The sequence below is a fragment of the Herpailurus yagouaroundi genome, unplaced genomic scaffold (assembly GCF_014898765.1).
Source record: "Herpailurus yagouaroundi ecotype Mexico unplaced genomic scaffold, PumYag 211, whole genome shotgun sequence".
Lineage (NCBI taxonomy): Eukaryota > Metazoa > Chordata > Mammalia > Carnivora > Felidae > Herpailurus > Herpailurus yagouaroundi.
In genome coordinates this window covers 8,931,412-8,951,869 of record NW_024412442.1, presented here as the reverse complement: position 1 = coordinate 8,951,869, position 20,458 = coordinate 8,931,412, and the positions used below count along the sequence as shown (strand labels likewise).

The following is a 20,458-nucleotide window of genomic DNA, read 5'->3' as shown; positions in this document are numbered from 1 at the left end:
GGAGAATACACTGAGACATGACAAGTCTATGAAGAAGTGAGATGGAGCAAGATGATAAAATCAGCAGCACACAAAGATCTTCCTGAGTCATTTTCAAAACCAGTAGGCACCTCAGGAACCACTGAGAACACTTCCAGTATCATTTGTAATGTGAGTTTCGGTTCCCACATTTCAAGTAGCAAATTGGCAGAAGAGGCATCTCCTGGTAGACTCGGACTCAAGAGATCTCAAATTTGTCCACTTCTCAAACTGCATTTTCTGCAAATGAACTATTCTATATAGATCCCGAATGTTAATCTTTATACGCTTCTGTAATTTCAGTACCTACAGCATAAAGGTGCTGTAGGATTGCACTAGCTAATCCAGAAAACTTATTTAACATAGTATTATCCAGGCACATAATTAGAATTCACCAATCAAGAGATATATTCGATTCCAAATCATTCCTGACATACCAGCTCTGTCCTTTAATGAAACTGCTTCAAGAAATTATTTTAGGTTTCTTTATTTATTTTGAGAGGGAGAAAGAGAGAGCACAAGCAGGGGAGGGGCAGAGAGAAAGGGACAGAGAGGACCCCAAGCAGGCTCCATGCTGTGAGTGTGGAGCCCCAAGCATGGCTCCATCCCAGGAACCGTGAGATCATGACCTGGACCAAAATCAAGAGAAGATGCTAAAGTGACTGAGCCACCCAGGTGCCCCATGAAACTGTTTGAAAAACAGTATTACAAATATTCTTCATTAAGGAAAACAAAATACTTCAGAGGGCTTCCACAAAATACGGGATAGCAGAAGACGACTGAAGTAAATGTAAAGGTCGAATTGCAGTAATAATAAAGGTCCTTTCATATGTTAATAGAAAATTACAAACTATAACCACAATTTAAACTTAAATGATAATTAATATTAGAATAAAACTTAAATACTGAACCACTCTAGAAGTAGTAAACTTTAACTCCTGGCCCCTGCCTGCCCCTAAGGGTACATTACAAATCCTGCCCCTGACATGAACCTCGGCCACGTGACTTGCTTTGTCCAATGAAAAGTAGTACAAGGGAAATGTGTCACTTCAGGGAGAAGTTTTCAGAGACATCATCCTTCATCCTTGACCCCACAATGCACAGCACAGGGAACAGAGCCACGCCTTAGCCCCTAAGATCACAGACACAAACAAAAAATAAATTTAGGAATCCTTTGTTACGACACAAGCTGACTGATGCAGTGTTGAAAAAACAAAACAAAATAATCCAATAAAATACAAACGAACAACCTCTAGAGACCACCTGTGTATACAACAGGCTTGAGCAGTCAAAGCTTGAGCAAGGCAAAAGGACCCACAGCGACCACGACCATGACCACCAAGCTGACGTGAACAGGCTCATTAAGCCACAGGCCCTCACTGACCAGTGGGCTGCCCACGGCAGGCACAGTGCCTAAGATTACCAAAAAAGGGGGAAAAGTTACAGCTACTCTAGAACTACAGCCCCTCACCACCGCCTAGTAGCAGATGGTCTCCCCTTTGCCATCCTGCCAGCTGCTCCCTTGCAGGGTATCCGGTAAACTTCTATTTCTTCTGTTCTGTCTTGAGTGAATTCTTCACTGGCGCCTGCCGGCTCCCACTCAATCGGGGTGCCCCACACAACCAAGAAAAAGCATAGGGAAGAAATACATTGTCAGATGGAGGGACTAAAGCCTAACAAGAACAAATACAAATGGGTTACGTCACCCAATACAAAAAACAATTATGTTATTTTAGGCTTGAAAATCTTGTCTTTTCATTTTTAACCAGAAATGAAAAATCATGAGGAAAACAAAACAGTCCCCACCGTAGGACATATAGTAACGTCAAAATCACGTGAGTTCTTTTAATGCCCTACACAGTTCTAAGAGTTTCTCCTTATAAAGAGCGATGTCTCATTCTTAGAATCCTCACCAGCTGGCACACATTAAGACACATACTAACTATTCATAAATGGTTAATGAACGAAGTGAATGAAGGCCTAATTAAGGTACATTACAGGGAATACCAACTGCGGCGAAAGAGAGACTTATTTCTGTGATAAAAACAGTTGCAGTCAAATGCAACAGAACAGAAACCCCCCAATAAACCCACGCATATATGGTCGACGGATTTTTGACAGAGTGCCAAAAACACACAATGGGGAAAGGATAGTCTCTTCGGTAAATGGTGGTGGGAAAACGGGATACCAACACGCAAAAGAATGGAACTATACCCCTATCTTACACCACTCAAACAAATTAACTTGAAATGAATCAGACTTAAACATAAGAACTGATACCATACAATTCCTAGAAGAAAACATAGGGGAGAAGCTCAACATTGTTCTCTAGGATCATGTTTTTTTGGATAAGATGCCAAAAGGAAGGCAACAAAAGCTCAAACAAGACTTCATCAAACTTAAGAGCCCTGCCCAGCAAACAGTCCATAAACTGAAAAGAACCTACAGATTGGGAAAAGATATTCACAAATCATGTATCTGATAAGACGTTAATATCCAAAATGTACAAACAACTCATACAACTCAAAAAGCAAACCAGCAAATAATCCAATTAAAATGAGCAAAGGACCTGAACCGACATTTTTCCAAAGACCTACAAACGCCAATATGTATATGCAAAGGTGCTCAATATCATGAATCATCAAGGAAATGCAAACCAAAACCACAATGAAATATCACTTTCACACCTCTCAGCATGGCTACCATCAAAAAGACAAGAGATAATAAATGGCAAGAATGTGGCATAAAAAGGGAACCCTTCACTGTTGGTGGGAATGTAAATTGGCACAGCTACCTTGGAGAAAACTATGGCGGTCCCTCATAAAATTAAAAATGGAACTACCAGATGATCCAGAGATCCCACTTTTAGGCACAAATCCAAAAGAAATGGAATCAAAACTGGAAAAGACACCTTAATCCCCTGTTCACTGCAGCATTGGTTACAATAGCTGAGGCATGACACAGTGTTAAGTGTCCATCAACAGAGGAATGGATGGGATAAAGAAAATGTGGTGTGTAAACACACACAATGGAATACTATTCAACCATAAAAACAAAGGAAAAAGGAAATCCTACCATTTGTGACAATATGGACAGACCTTGAGAGCATTATGGTAAGTCAAGAGAGAAAACAAACACCATATGGTGTTACTTACATGTAGAATCTCCTAAAAGAAAAGGCCAACATCATACAAACAGAGTATAAAATGAGCCCCTGATTGGGTGTGGAAGAAAGGAAGGACGGAAGGAAGGAAGGAGAAACAAACAAACTCCATGCACAGATGGTGCCACATATGGATGTATATCTAAGAAAGAAGTAGCAATAAAACAAAATCTTGTAGAGAAAGCAAGAGAAAACATTCAAGAATTCATGTTGTGAATTCAACATACTTTGATGCTAAATACTAAAACCTAAGAAGAACATATCTCCCCCTGGCCAAAAACTTAGTGGTCAATCTCTCTCATAGACATAGAAACAAAAACCCGAAACAAAATATTAGCATGACCCAGTTAGATTTATTTCAGAAATATCCAGGTAGTTTTACATTTAAAAATTAATGTAATTCACCAACTAAGAAAATGAAGGAGACAAATAATATGATTTCAATAGATGTCCAAAACCATTTAATAAAGTTTAAAAGGCACTCATGAAGAAAATAAAAACTTTAGGTAACTAGGAATAGAATTGGACATCCTTGATGTGGTAAGAAATGCAAAAAAAAAAAATGCAGCAAAAATCACATATTGAGAGGAAAACTTCCCCTTTGAGAACAGAATAAAGACAAGGAAACCTACTCTTTGCTTCTATTGAGTATCATATATTGGAGGACCTAAGAGGGCAATAAAGAAAAAAAGGTTTTATGAATTGGAAAAAGTAAACAGCAGTGTCACTAATACCAGATCACATATGTGTATATATTAAAAATGCAAATAAGGTTGAGATAAATTATTAGGTATAGTAAATTAGTGTAGAAAAATTGTTGGATTTAAGGTCAATATATAAAAAATAACATGTCAGCAACAAGCAATTAAAAAGTACAATTGAAAATATATGTATAATACACAAAAATAAACTCAGAATGGATGAAAGACCTAAATGTAAGACAGGAAACCATCAAAATCCTAGAGGAGGAAGCAGGCAAAAACCTCTTTGACCTCAGCCGCAGCAACTTCTTACTCAACACGTCACTGGAGCCAAGGGAAACAAAAGCAAAACTGAACTATTGGGACCTCATCAAAATAAAAAGCTTCTGCATAGCAAAGGAAACAATCAGCAAAACTAAAAGGCAACCAATGGAATGGGAGAAAATATTTGCACATGACATATCAGATAAAGGGTTAGTATCCAACATCTATAAAGAACTTATCAAACTCAACACCCAACAAATAATCCAGTGAAGAAATGGGCAAAAGACATGAGCAGACACTTTTCCAAATAAGATATCCAGATGGCTAACAGACACATGAGAAAATGCTCAACATCACTCATCATCAAGGAAATACAAATCAAAACCACAATGAGATACCGCCTCACACCTGTCAGAATGGCTAACATTAACAACTCAGGCAACAACAGATGTTGGCGAGGATGCGGAGAAAGAGGATCTCTTTTGCAATGCTGGTGGGAATGCAAACTGGTGCAGCCACTCTGGAAAACAGTATGGAGGTTCCTCAAAAAATTTAAAATAGAACCACCCTAAGACCCAGCAATTGCACTACTAGGTATTTACCCAAGGGATACAGATATGCTGTTTCAAAGGGGCACATCCACCCCAATGTTTATAGCAGCACTACTGACAATAGCCAAAGTATGGAAAGGGTCCAAATGTCCATGGATGAATGAATAGATAAACAAGATGCAAAATGAATGTATGTGTATGTGTGTGTGTGTGTATCTGTATATATATATGTGTATGTATGTGTATACACATACATATAGACACGTACATATAGACACACACACACACACACACTGGAGTATTACTCAGCAATCAAAAAGAATAAAATCCTGCCATTTGCAACTACATGGATGGAACTGGAGGGTATCATGCTAAGCGAAATCTGGCAGTCAGAGAAAGACAAGTATCATATGACTTCACTCATATGAGGAATTAAAATACCAAACAGATGAACACAAAGGAAGGGAAGCAAAAATAACATAAAAACAGGGAGGGGGACAAAAAAGAGACTCTTAAATATAGAGAACAAACAGAGGGTTGCTGGAGGATTGTGGGAGGGGGGATGGGCTAAATGGGTAAGGGGCATTAAGGAATCTACTCCTGAAATCATTGTTGCACTATATGCTAACTAGGATGTAAATTAAACAATAAATTAATTAAAAAATAATTTAAAAAATAAAAATTAAAAAAATATATACAGGTATATTAGGGGATCCTGAATGGCTCACTTGGTTGAGCATCCAACTCTTGATTTAGGCTCAGGTCATGATCCCAGGGTCATGGAATCCAGGCCTGTCAGGCTCTGCCCTGAGTGTGGACTCTGCTTAAAATTCTCTCTCTCCCTCTCCCTCTGCCCCTCTCCCCTCTCTTTCTCACCCTCTCTTTCTCTCTCTCAAAAAAAAAAAAAAAAAAAGTATATATATTAATAAAAAAGCTAAACACATAGAAATAACTCTAACAATAGGTGTGCAAGAATTCCACACACAAAGAAACTTTTAAAATTACTAAAGACTTACATAAATGTAGAAAATACATCATGTTCACAGGCAGAATATTCAGTATCAGAAAATAAGCAATTTTTCCCATATTGACTTATAGATTCAATTCAACTGCAAATAAAGTTCCAGCAGGTTATTTGTGAATGCTAACAATATTTGTACAGGAACACAAAGGGCCAACTGAAGCCAGGATCCTGCTGAAGACGAGAAAAGTGTGGAAGGATGTACACTACTCACTTGAAATATTTTTTATCAAATGTGGTACTGGCCTAAGAAGGGCCAAACTAAGCAGTGGAAATGAATAGAGCACGAAAGGACCCAGACATAGATGTATGCACTATGACATACATCACACTGCAAAACAGTGGGGAAACTCAAGTTTTCAAAAAGAGTTCTTAGACAAATCGTATGGGAAGAAAGTGACCTGATGTCTGTCTCCTACAGAACGCCAGGGTCATCATGCAGGCTGACAGCACCATGAAGATACGGACTTCAGAGCGCATTTCTAATCACCCATGGGAAACTGTTTCCACAGTCACAGTGCAGAAATACCTGAACCCTATGACCTCAAGCTTGGTTGGAGTTGATGTACTGGACAGAACATACGGATCCCTTTGGAAAGTTTCACAGCCAAAGACTTCTTGGAACAGAGCGAGGATTGACTTCCACTGTGAAATCTCTTATTGGCACAGCAAGAACTAAAACATATGTGCAAAAACATTCTGTAGTTGTTCCCATAGACAAAACAATGGAACTTAGGTCTGCTAGTATTTCATTTACAAATATGGTTTCAGTGGATGACAGACTTCTATACAAACCACATTCTCATGACCCAGAAAAAACTCTTTTGACTCAAGAAGCCATAATCATTGTGAAAGGAGTCTGTCTCAGCAGTTACCTTGAAGGACTGACAGTACGTACAACATCTGCAAATGCTAAGAGTGGCCGAGAAGCAATGGAATGGCTTATACATACATTAAATGTGGAGACGGAACAACTGTTAGCTTCAGGGAGAGGGACATCGGGGCACCGACAGTGACAGCAGCATTTGCAGAGAACTGAGGATGGAACCTGCTCCCCCAGGTCTCTGTAAGCTGGCAATCTATTTGTTATTTTAAAAATAAAACTTATTTTAAGTAGAATTTGTTTTATAAGCTGAAGAAAAGCTATGTAATTTCTGATCAAAAGAAAGAGGTGCAGGATTTCTAAATAAAAGAGATTTCCGAAAGTAGTATTGTTTGAAATTACCATCTAATTGTGAAGACTCCAGGATGTGGGGGAAATTAACAATTTTTGAAAAGTACCTGGAAAATCACACTGGCATGTTAAATCTCCACTGAGGTAGAATTTTAAGCTTTTAATGCATTAGAAATCTGCCTGGTGGGGCACCTGGGTGGCTCACTCGGTTGAGTGTCCAACTTCAGCTAAGGTAATATTTCACGGTTTGTGGGTTTGAGTCCTGAGTCGGGCTCTGTGCTGATAACTCGGAGCCTGGAACCTGCTTCAGATTCTGTCTCCCTCTCTGCCCCTCCCCGACTTACGCTGTTTATGTCTCTGTCAAAATAAATAAATAAATTTTTTATATATATTAAATATAATTTATTGTCAAATTGGTTTCCATACAACACTCAGTGCTCATCCCAACACGTGCCCTCCTCAATGCCCATTAAACTTTAAAAAACAAATAAATAAAATACACAGGAATTCTTACAAAACTCAGTAGAATAAAACAACCTAAAAAGCCATAAATTTATGAAAGTTGCACAAACTAAATAATCAGACCCATGGAAATTAAACAATCAAGTTTTTCACCCTTTAATGTAAAAATTTTTACATCTGGAGAGAAAGGAGGAAAAGTAGTTTTCTAATAAATAACAATTTACCTAGAAAAATTAGAAATCTTCATATCCTATAACTCAAAAATATTAATCACCGGACATTGGAGCAACGATTCTTAAACTTAACACCATCACACGGACATCCTGTTAAAAACACAGATTACTGGGCCTGGCCTCCAAAAGTTCTCTTCCAGTAGGTTTGGGATGGTGGATCACAATCTGCATGTCAAACAAGTTTCGAGGTGACGCTGCCATTTCTGGGCAAAGGTCCTCACTCTGAGAAGCAATGTTCATGAGTCTGGAGATACATTTGCATTTATCAGAGAATGTCAAGGATATTCACAGCAGTATTTATATCAATGAAAAATGGAATTACCTGAATGTCTACCAATGAAATACAGTATTTAGGATACACTGTGTCCAGATAGCAGGAAAATCCAACATTAAAAGCAGCAAACTACAGGGGTGCCTAGGTGGTGAAGCATCAGACTCTTGATTTCAGCTCAGGTCATGATCTTAGGATTGAGAGAGTCAGCTCTGGGTCAAGATCCACCCTAAGTGTGGAGCCTGATTAAGATATTCTCTCTCTCAAGATATTCTCATTCTCGGTGAGCCTGGGTGGCTCAGTTGGTTGAGCGTCCCACTTCGGCTCAGGTCATGATCTCACGGTTCGTGAGTTCGAGCCCCACGCCAGGCTCTGTGCTGACAGCTCGGAGGCTGGAGCCTGCTTCGGATTCTGTGTCTCCCTCTCTCTCTGCCCCTTTCCTGCTCATGCTCTCTGTCTCTCTCTGTGTCTCAAAAATGAATAAGCGTTAAAAAAATTAAAAAAAAAAGATATTCTCATTCTCTCTCTCTCTCTCCGTCTCCTTTCTCTCTCTCCTTCTGCCCCTCTCCCCCACTCACAAACTCTAATAAAATTTTTAAAAAACTATTTATTTAAAAAAGTAAATAAATAAACTTCCTATGGATAGATCTCAAATTACTAGTGTACTGAGGAGAGAAAATGCCTGTCATATAAACATTAAGATAATTTACATATTTTTAGAAGTGCTCAAAATAGTAAACAGTATTATTTTTCCAGCATACATGTAGAGATAAACGTTAAGACTAGTAGACAAAGGATACAAACTTGGAACTGAACAATAGGGTACAATGAGGAAGGCTACAGAAGTGACAAAGAAGACTCCCCAGGAGAGACTGTCAGAAGAGTAATGGAGCAGTTCTTGAAGGAAGGCAATTACAATTAAATCATTGGCAATTTTACCTGGACAAACCCCAAAAAAGTGGAAGGGAAAAACCAAGACAGAAATCTATAGGATGAATTTGAGAAGCTCAGACACATTTACCAGAGAATTTAACTTTGAACCGTCTGCTATAAAACTCGCATACACAACCTGGCTAAAGTAGTTATGGAGAGTTTTTGTTAACAGGCATGTAGACCATTCATTCCTCTGAACATATCGGGTTTTACACCAGGATCGAACATGACCATCATTAAATTAACTACTTGAGGGGCGCCTGGGTGGTGCAGTCGGTTAAGCGTCCGACTTCAGCCAGGTCACGATCTCGCGGTTCCTGAGTTCAAGCCCCGCGTCGGGCTCTGGGCTGATGGCTCGGAGCCTGGAGCCTGTTTCCGATTCTGTGTCTCCCTCTCTCTCTGCCCCTCGCCCGTTCATGCTCTGTCTCTCTCTGTCCCAAAAATAAATAAACGTTGGAAAAAAAAAATTTTTTTTTTAATAAAAAAAAATAATAAATAAATAAATTAATTAATTAACTACTTGAACTCTCTCTCAGACCCTTTTACTCTCAGTGAGGAACAGTTTTAGGCACTCATTTCGGGGCTGTCACAGGAAGGATATTCACTATGTGTCCCTATGTTAAAACCAAAAAAGATATCATCCAAGAAGTCTTTGTGTCTTGAAAAAACTGTCTGTATCCAAAAGACTGTGTCTTCCTTTCTCCATGGTTATCAGAAACAACAGAGATGTTATTTGTAGGTCAGTTTAGAAACTCTAAGATATAGAATGGTCAGTATGTATCTACAAGCCACCTTAGTCTTGCTATTGATCTGTTACTCTCTATTTTCTGTAAAGGTAGATTTCTATCTATTGCTAATTTCCCATTACAATGGGATTCACCAAGTCCATCGCAAAATAAAGTGGGGAATGAACAACTTACCTGGGATTTGTTCATTTTCTGCTGTCTTGGAAAAGTGTAGACAACTCTGGTGCTGTGCTGAGTTACAGGAGGAATGAGGTCCTAAAAGAGCTGGCCTGCCTGGCGGCTCCTGAATGCTCCTGCCCTATAAAACTATACAACCCAATAGATAGGAAGCGTGTCAGTTCCTCTGACCTTCAGAAAGGACAGCAAATGTTCAAAGACCACCTAAATGTAAATATTTGCTTCCTGGGGATTTTTTCACAGTTTAAACCTCTCTTGATGCTCACACACAAAAAAAATTTAAATAAAAAAGTTAGTTTAAATAAAACAATATACTCAGTGAAGCAACATTAACTCTTCACCAAACTACTGTAAAAAGAAAACAAAAACAAAAACAAAAACAAAAAACAAAAAACAAAAAACTTCCCGACCTGGGGCAGCTGGGTGGCTCAGTCAGTTCAGCCTCGATTCTTGGTTCAGGTCAAGATCCCAGGGTCCGTGGGACCAAGGCCTGCATCAGGCTCTGTGCTGACTGTGTGGAACCTGATTGGGATTCTCTCTCCCTCTCTGCCCTTTCCTGACTCGCTCTATTTCTCTCTCTGTCTTGATAATAAACTTACAAAAAAATACTCCTGACTACTCTGTTTATCAATTTTCCTACTGTTACTAAACCCTTGGTTAGTGATTCCACAGAAAATGATAAAAAGCAGTGCTTTAAGGACAGGTCTATGTTTTCTTTGTCCTGGTTGGGTTTCTCAAAAGGATCTTTTTACAGGGGCATCTGCGTGGCTCAGTAGGTTAGGCAACTGACTTAGCTCAGGTCATGATCTCACAGTTCGTGAGTTCAAGCCTCCCGTCGGGCTCTGTGCTGACAGCTCAGAACCTGGATGAAGCCTGCTTCAGATTCTGTGTCTCCCTCTCTTTCTGCCCCTCCCCCACTCACAGTCATTCTCTCTCTCTCAAAAATAAAAATTTTAAAAACAAGGATCTTTTTATAAAGTAATTTGCCTTTCCTCGTGTGGAAAGGCAGGTACTCTCTCTGGAGTCGGGAGACACAACTTCCAGTCTTCGCCACTAACAAACTGTGATTCTGAATAAGTCAGTAACCTTCGAGAAGAAAAACAAACAAACAAACAAACAAACAAAAAATGTTTCTATTCAATGAGACAAAAAGTAAGGGATTCTTGGAGATCCTTCCCTAATGCCGGACTGAGTAACACCACACCTCAAGAAGCAGTCACGGACCCCACTGGAGAGCCGCTCAGACTCCAGGAAGGATACAAGGAGAACCAAGAGGCGGGGCGGTAACCGACCCAGCCCAGGCAGGGGCGCCCGTCTTCCCGGACCACCCGGCCTCCACCGACGCGCTCGCGCCCCCCTCCGGCCGCAGCGCCCTCCCTCTCCCACCGCCTCCGGACACACGCCCTCCTCCCGCGGCCTCCAGAACCGGGCCCCGCGAACGGCCCCGGCCGCTCCGGCAGGGACTGAGCACCGGGGGGCCCGACCTCTAGTGCTGATGGACACGTCCCCATCCCACCGTCACCGGTCCACGGACCTCCTCCACACAAACCGGCACCGACCGCCTACAGCCGCCCCGCGACTTCCCAGTTAGCGCAGCGCCCCCCTCGGCCCTCGTCCAACCGTCCCGCGCTCACCTATCGCTCCCTCGTCATGAGGCACTGACCCCAGAAAAGCGCAGAGATTCGGCGGCCGGGGAACCGCCTCCCACGCGAGAAGTGAGGAAAACGGGAGGGGAGGAAAAGCCTGGCGGAAGTGCCCAGAGGCAGAAGGCTGTACTAAGCATGCGCAGAACTAGGCATGCGCAGAACTGGACAGTGTGCGCTGTCCGCGCCGTAAGGCAGAAAACTACCTTTCCCTGCAGATTCACCGACCAGTGGTTGGAGGGTGGCTGAGAGTGCAGTCTTTACCCAGCACGTGGGAAGTTTGAGGAGCTTGACCTAGTTACCCAAGCAGTCAGAGCCCGTCAGGGACTCCCCAAAAGTTGCGGATTGCAGCTGAATTCTAGGTGACGCCAGTGTGCAATTTAGACTAGAGCTGTCAAGGAAAGCAACTTGCTTGTCGAGTTCACTTTTTGAAATACTATGAAATAGACTCCATCAATACAATAAAAGAATATGAAAAAAATTAGCATCTGTCACCATCAGCAACTCTCTCAGGAAATAAAAAGCCAGGGGTCAAGGGCGGTATCAAGAAAGCTTGTTCATCAAAATCACGACAACAATGAATGATAATTGAGGATACATCAGAAAATCGACAGTCCAAAACAAAATTTCTTTATTCGTCTACATATTCTTTCCTCTGTGACGTTAAAATTACTTGAAGAAATGGAGATTGACCGTTTTTTTTGTTGTTGTTGTTTTTTGTCTTTTTAACGTTTTATTGTTGAGAGAGAGCGCGCGCAGGAGCGAGGGAGGGGCAGAGAGCCAGCGGGACACAGAATCCGAAGCAGGCTCCAGGCTCTGAGTTGTCAGCACAGAGCCTGAAGCGGGGCTCGAACTCACAAGTGGTGAGATCATGACCTGAGCCGAAGTTGGTCGCCCAAACAACTAAGCCACCCAGGCACCCCAAGAGATCGACCCTTTCAATGAAAGACTCAATATTCTTTAACAACATTCCACTAAGAATCTGAACAAATTTTTGTACATACTTTTTTCTTTGATTTTTGTGTACTTTTAATATGTACTTTATAAAAGCATATTCTCTCGGGGCTTCTGGGTAGCTCAGTCGGTTGAGGGCCCAACTTTGGCTTAAGCCATGATCTCACGGTTTGTGGGTTCAAGCCCCATGTCAGGCTTTGGGCTCACAGCTCAGAGCCTGGAGACTGCTTCGGATTCTGTCTCGCTCTCTCTGCCCCTCCCCCACTCGTGTGCATGCGCTATCAAAATAAACATTAAATTTTTTTTAAAAATGAAAACAGGACACTGAAGAGATACATGCACTCCCATGTTTACTGCATTATTATTCACAATACCTGAGATATGGAAACAATGTAAGTGTCCATCAACAGATGAATTGATGAAGAAGGTGTGTGGTAAATACATAAAAACACACTACTCCTCAGCCATGAGAAAGAAAATCTTGTCCACTTGCAACTCTATGAAGAGACCTTGAAGTCATTATGGGAGTGAAATAAGTCAAAAAGGGAAAGACAAATACTGCAGGATAACAGTTATATGGAATCTAAAAAAGCTTATCTCACAAAAACAGATTGTGGAATGTTGGTTACTGAGGGCTGGGCGTTCAGGGAACAGGAGAGATGTTGTTTAAGGGTACAAACTTAGCAGCTGGTAGATATATAAGTCCATATTAACCCAATGTTAATATGTCAATTTTATCTCAATAAAAACGTACCCACTTATCCTAAAGTGATAAATAAAGAAAAACAAATTCATACTCCTCATAATTCAAAATTAACCGTTTAGAGGTGTTTTAATTTCCTGTTGCTGCTGTAACAAATTACTGCATAGTGGCTTAAAACAACACAAGTTGAGTATGCTATTGGAATTCAGAAGGGCAAAACAGGTATCACATGGCTAGAATCAAGGTGTCAGGCCTGCATTCCTTGTGGATGTTCTATGGGAGGGAGAATCCACTTCTTTGCCTTTATGAGTTTCTAAAGGCTGTCCTTGCCTTGTCATCCTGCATCACTGCCACCTTTGCCCATGTTGTCACATCTCTCTGACTTTGACTTTCCTGCCTCCCTCTTTCCTTGGAAGAATTCTTGTGATTATATTGGGCCCACTGGGATAACTCAAGATAGTCTCCCATCTCAAGATCCTTAACCTAAACACATTTGCTAAGTCTCCTTTGCCAGGTAAGGTAACATATTCTCAGATTCTAGGGATTAGGATGTGCACCTCTTTGGGGGCCACTATTCCGCCACAACAAGAATAAATGCAAAGAAGGATGGGTGCAGTTTTCAAAAACATTAATCTATGAGCATTATAAGGTACTTGTATTTTAATACTTTATTTTCTCAACATTTCATGTATATTATGCAAAGTATCTTCCTCTAAATTATTACTTGCAGAATGGTGGGGTATTCACATTCTATGCATCACGTTCGCATCAAAATTCTACTCCAGAGGTTTGTTTTTTTTTAATCAGAATGGTATTAAAGGTTGAAACCACAATGATTCAATAGATCATCTGAAAAGATTCCGAGGCATAGAAAATAAGCTTGTACTTAATTTGTAAGTTCTTGACACCAGATGAAGTTACCTTCTTACAAGTAAAAGGGCACCATTACATAGCATTCATGAGAGCAGCTAAAGTTTGCAGGGCCGAGGTAAAGGACAGAGCGGCCCAGACAGGAAGCTGCTGAGACGATAAGCATGTGTGTGAGGCAACTGCCCAAGACCCAGGAAAGACCCAACCAAAAGGATTAAAGGCAACAGTGCCCCATGTTCAGAAACCAAGCTCTATATATATATATATATATATATATATATATATATATATATATACATATCTTTATATATATATATATCTTTATATATATATAGCTTTATACATATAGTTTTATATATATAGCTATATATATATCTTTATACATATATACATATATATATGTATATATGTATATATATATATATAATCCCTATGCGTTATAGAATACAGGTCCATTGTGCAAGCTCTCAGCTCACTTAGCATTTCCAAGCTCCCCAGGACGTGCTGGGATGGATATGGGACCAGGGATTACTAAATGGGCATTATCTTTCTGTGATCTCTGGCTGTCTCTTCAGAGTCCTTAGAACACAGCATAACTGAAGTCCCTAGGACATACCTGCACTGTCCCACCACGCTGTGTCCCCAGTGGCATTTGAGTTTATACAAAATACAGTCTGAGTTTCTAGGGAACTGAACATCCTTAGAGAGTCAGACTTTGGCACCCTGGATGAAGTTTCTATGCAAGTGTATCATTCTCAAGGACCCAAGGCCCAGCACAATGAACAGGAATTCGACCTGGAAGATAACACTCTCTAGCCTGAGTTTCCTCTCCAGAGCTAAAGAGCAGTAAGAGAAGTCCAAAAATGAGCATATTTTATATTTCTGATCAGAATTTGTTATTCATCTCCCAAGAAGTGGGCAAAACCCGGAAGATGTTGCCATTTTCAGAAGCCATCGAGGACTATGACTGTGGAAGGTTTGGTCCTAGATTCAGAAGAGAGTATGAGCTGGAGTTCTAAGACGTGGTATCTGCAGTCTGTGCAGGAAATGTCACCTGATTGGAGGGACGCTGCTCAGTCTTTCCTGATCTTTCACAGCCTTGACACTTGGATGAATACTGGTCAGTTATTTTGTAGAATGTCCCTCAATGCGTTTGGCTGATGTTTTCTCATGATTGGGAGGATATTGTATGTTTTGGGCAAGAATACCACAGAAGAGACCTGTGCTTCTCAGAGCATCCGGTCAGGGGGTTCATGATGCTGCTGTGTCTTATTACTGGAGATGTTAACCACTCTGGTAAAGTTCTGTCTGCCAGGGTCCTCTGCTGTAAAGTTACAATTTTTCACATTGTGAGTATCTTGGAGGAGATCATTTCAGGCTATGCAACTATGCCATTTCTCTTCAAATTTAAAGCCTTCTAATATTAGTATCTGTTAATGGATAGTGTCTACAGCAAGCATTGATGTGTTGTTTGCCTAATGATGGTTTTTTATTTCCTTTATTTAGATGACTTTTGAAGTTTTTTGTTTTGGGGGCTTTTTTTGTTTGTTTGGTTTGCTTTGGGTTTTTTTGGTTCTTTTTTTAAGTAGGCTTCACATCCAGCATGGAGCCCAATGCGGGGCTTAAACTCACAACCCTGAGATCAAGACATGAGCTGAGGGGTACCTGGGTAGCTCAGTCAGTTAAACATCTGACTTTGGCTCAGGTCATGATCTCACGGTCTGTGGGTTTGAGCCCTGCATCAGGCTCTGTGCTGACAGTTTGGAGCCTGGAGCCTGCTTTGGATTCTGTGTCTCCCTCTTTCTCTCTCTGCTCTTACCCTGCTCACACCCTCTCAAAAAATAAACATTAAGGGGAAAAAAAAAAAAAAAAGACCTGAGCTGAGATCAAGAGTCAAATGCTAGGGGTGGGAGGGAGGGGAGGGTGGGTGATGGGTATTGAGGAGGGCACCTTTTGGGATGAGCATGTTGTATGGAAACCAATTTGACAATAAATTTCATATATTGGAAAAAAAAAAAGAGTCGAACGCTTAACTAACTGAGCCACCCAGGCACCTGACTTTTAAAGATTTTAAGAAATATTTTCTTTCTTCCCTTTTTTTAGAGATGTTTTCAATTTCAATTTGTAATTTAAAAGAAGTCTAGGGCGCCTGGGTGGCTCAGCGTGTTAAGCGTCTGACTTTAGCTCAGATCATAATCTCATAGTTCATGGGTTCGAGCCCTGCGTCAGGTTCTGTGCTGTCAGCACAGAACCGCTTTGGACCCTCTGTCTCCCTCTCTCTCTGCCCTTCCCCCACTTGCACTCTGTCTCTCAAAAATAAACATTTAAAAGAAAATAAATTAAAAATAAATAAAAGAAGCCCAAATCATCAAATAACACATAAAACTTCCTATGCATTTATGTAAGAGTGGGGTTCATTCACAAGATACAAACAATTACAGAATGCATTTCGGCTTACTAGCTGAAGTATCATTACCATATGGCAACCAGAGGGACAATCTGTACTTCGTTTGAGATGTCAGTTTTAACATTTTGTTATTCCAGACAACTAATAATAATTCAGAACTTGTATTCTTTCAACATTACGATAATAAATCAGACTTCATCAATGTTTATATGAGGTCATTTAAAATTTGCGTAACTAAAACAATCTTAAAGTAAGACAGTACTCTTACTATATATTCTTTTTACATACATATATGTGGGTGCTAACTATACGGTAAAGGAAGATGTAAAAGGTTACACACTGAACTAATAGCAATGGTTAAAGCAAGGCAGGCTACCAATGTAAAGGTGGTGGGTCCAAAGAAATTAATTCTTTAATGAATCATTTTGAAATAATTTCAAATTTCACGAAAGTTCCAAGAACAATGCAAAAATTCCGATATCCTCCTTACCTAGATTCCCCAACTGTTAACATTTCACTGCATTCTTTTTGCATGTACCTATTTAATCAACTATCCTCGTATGATCATTCTTTTCCTATTTGAGATCAAACAACAGACACCATACACCACAGTTCCTAAGTACTCCATTATGCCTTTTCCTAAAATGAGGGCACTTTCCTACAGAACCACCATCCAAACAAGCAAGTCAGGAAATCAACCTTAACAGAACACTACTGTCAAATCCACAAACCCCCTTCAAATCTCAACAGCTGTCCCAACATCTTTTTCCTTCCTGGTCCTGGATGCCACCAGTCTGGGTCTATCCTATGTTTCATCACCAGACTTAGGTCATACTTTCTTGGTAGTAACCACAGAGAAGATAGATCAATGCGTCGCGTCGTGGGGCACACGTTGTTGACAGTGGTGATATCAGCCTTGATTATCTTGTCATTTTGGTGTCTGGTAGGTTTCCCTGACCAAAAAATCACCATTATCCCCTTTGAAACTGGTATTTGTGGAGATATATTCTGAGATTATGCCAATAATCTGTCCCTCATCCACTCACCAATCTTAGTATCTGTTAATAATCTCACCTGAATCAGTCACCACCAAATACTGGTTTTTTATTTCCATTATTGCTCATACATATATTAGTAAGGAAAAGGTTCCCCTTCTCCCATTCATTTATTTCTATATCAATACGGATTCATGGCTTTCTGTTTTGTACCAAAGATTATATTCCATTCTTAGTATTTGTTTTTATGCTCAAATCGTTTCAGATTTGGTCAACAGGAGCATCTTTGAGATGGCTTTTGTGTACTTTTGCTATGCCCCCATTATTCCTTAAGCAGCTCTTTGCCTTCTCCCTCGAGAAGATATTTTAGGTTCATCTGCTTTCCCTGGCCCAAGTTTGGAATCAGCCATTTACAAAGGAGTTCTGTTTCCTTTAAGTGGAAGGTAGTATCTAGGCACCAGACTCTGGAAGGTAGTGCTCATTGCTGTGAGGATGTACTTGCTTCTAAGCAATCTCAGTATAAAGAGCTAGGAAATACATGTATGGAGGACACACACACACACACACACACACACACACACGTACATTTGCATATACACATGCATGTGTCTACACACATATGTAGACATACACACCTATAAATATTTCTATGTCAACACCTCAGGGTTCTGCTTAGTCTTCTGCCTTTCTATATTTGTAAATACTTTCAACAGGGAGAAATCTGGCCATCAGTTTCAATACATTTCATCTTGCCCTCAATGTAATCAATCTCCACCCATGCCAACCATTTCCTCTATGTATAATCTCCTTAACCCCCACCACCCTAGTGTCCTGTGTTTCCGTAATGGGAGCAGCCACACTATTCTGTTCCTCTTCACTTCCCCTCACTAGCCTGCATTGGGACTGCTGTCCCTGTACTAGGAAGGGGAGGAAGAAAAAAAGGAATAGTTGTAATTTTAAAATATATACATGTATTCCAATATTATTTGTAAAATAAAAATAATAAAAATGAAATAATGCTATGGATTGTTTATGCCCCATGTCACCTTCCCTCCAAAAAAAAATCATTTTGTGGGTAACTAATCCCAATGTCGTAATATTTGGAAGTGGGGCCTTCGGGGGATGATTAGGTCATCAGAGCGGAGACCACATGAATGGGATTAGTGCCCTCAGAAAAGATGCCCCAAAGGGATCCCTCACCACGTCTGCCATGTGAGGACACAGGGAGAAAACGGACCTCTATGAACCAGGAAGCAGGCCCTCACCAGACACAAAATCTGCCAGGGCTGTTATCTTAGACTTCCCAGGCTCCAGAAGCGTGAGAAATAAGTATCTGCTGTTTATAAACCACCCAGTCTATGGACTTTGTTATAGCAGCCTGAATTAACTAAAATGTACAATTAGACAACACGGTCTACAGGGTCTAATTTCTAGTCACATTAAGGATGCCACAAGGTTCCTACCCATAGCTCCTACGTTCCACATGACGTTGATAGAGTGATGTCTCCTCCCTGATCCACATTCTCATCGTCACTAATATAGCCATTCGTTCACACTCCCCTGGCTTACTAAAAGTTAAATTTGATACCTTATAGCACAGGGCCTGATACTTAGTAAGTGTTTGACAACATACGTTTAGTAATTATATAGAGGGCACAGAGGGGGGAAGTTTACTTAAGATAACCCAGCCACTCCTTCCTCCCCACAGGACATCCACAATGCCTCTTCCTCCCCCATACAATGGCTAGTGTCAGCCCAAGAATAAAATGCCTGAACCGAGAGACCATCAACTCAGGAGTAAGCATGGTTACCAGTTATAGCTGCCAATGCCCTCCAATTTCCTTTATTGTTTCAAAGAATGGGGCCCAAAGATCCACGTATGAGTTATAAGCACACAGTAATCAGCTCACAGTCCTTTCTCTTCTGCTCTGAATACACGGACTTCCTCTAGGGAAGATTCCTAGAATCAGTTCAATTTTTAACTAAGTCTGTGTTTTAACTTGTAGCTTAACATTATTAACTAAGTTAAAGAGTAGGTGATTTACTTATCAAGTACAAGCTACATTAGTCTTTGGAAATAATTTTAAACTCAGAACACATTTGCAAGAGTAGCGCAAATAACCTTTTATTCTCTGAATTATTGAGAGTAGGTTGTCAGCATGTTCCAACACCTCACATACTTTAGTAACAAGAATAATCACATTTCAATCCTCAAAATCAGGAAACTAACACTAATACCTACCACCTCATCCTCAGACCTCATTCAAGTTTCACCCATTTTCTAAATAATTTCCTTTACAGAAAAATGATTTAATCCAGGATCCTGCATTGTAATTTGCTATTTCTTCAGTCTCCTTCAACCTGGGACACTTTCTTAGTTTTCTTGACTTGCATGATCATGACATGTTTGAAGATCACAAGTCATTTATTAAAAAAAAAATTTTTTTAACTGTTTGAGAAAGAGCATGAGCAGGTGAGGGGCAGAGAGAGGGAGACAGAACCTGAAGCAGGCTCCAGGCTGTCTGCACAGAGCCCAACATGGGGCTGAAACTCACGAACCACGAGCTCCTGACCTGAGCTGAAGTTGGACATTTAACCGACTGAGCAACCCAGTCGTGCCACAAGTCATTTTTTAACGTTTATTTATTATTGAGAGACAGGGAGACACAGAGCATGAGCAGGGGAGGGGCCAAGAGATGGAGAGACACAGAATCCGAAGCAGGCTCCAGGCTCTGAGCTGTCAGCACAGAGCCTGAGGCAGGGCTCAAACTCACAAACCATGAGATCATGACCTGAGCCAAAGTCAGATGCTTAACCGACTGAGCCACCCAGGCGCCCACAAGTCATTTATTTTATTTTTTATTTTTTTTTCCAACGTTTTTTATTTATTTTTGGGACAGAGAGAGACAGAGCATGAACGGGGGAGGGGCAGAGAGAGAGGGAGACACAGAATCGGAAGCAGGCTCCAGGCTCTGAGCCATCAGCCCAGGGCCCGACGCGGGGCTCGAACTCACGGACCGCGAGATCGTGACCTGGCTGAAGTCGGACGCTCAACCGACTGCGCACACTCTTTAAAATAAATGACGGGCGCCTGGGTGGCGCAGTCAGTTAAGCGGCCGACTTCGGCTCACGATCTCGCGGTCCGTGAGTTCGAGCCCCGCGTCGGGCCCTG

The 20,458-nt window shown here is 40.9% G+C and overlaps 1 protein-coding gene and 1 pseudogene across 2 annotated transcripts in view; one reads left to right on the top strand and one right to left on the bottom strand.

Annotated features, from left to right (window-relative positions):
* LOC121016602 (zinc finger protein 25-like) overlaps positions 1–20,458 on the bottom strand; it is a 53,524-nt gene that overhangs the window by 1,006 nt on the left and 32,060 nt on the right. Inside the window, exon 7 of one of the 2 annotated variants that reach the window (XM_040454310.1) lies at positions 16,437–17,244. The exons of the other annotated variant lie outside the window; for it this stretch is intronic. Within the exon in view, the coding sequence (XP_040310244.1) occupies positions 17,009–17,244 (236 nt within the window). The 3' untranslated portion in view covers positions 16,437–17,008. Of the gene's footprint in view, positions 1–16,436; positions 17,245–20,458 lie in introns of those variants that run through there. 2 annotated transcript variants of the gene reach the window in all.
* On the top strand, positions 6,173–6,734 carry LOC121016537 (PRELI domain containing protein 3B-like; annotated as a pseudogene).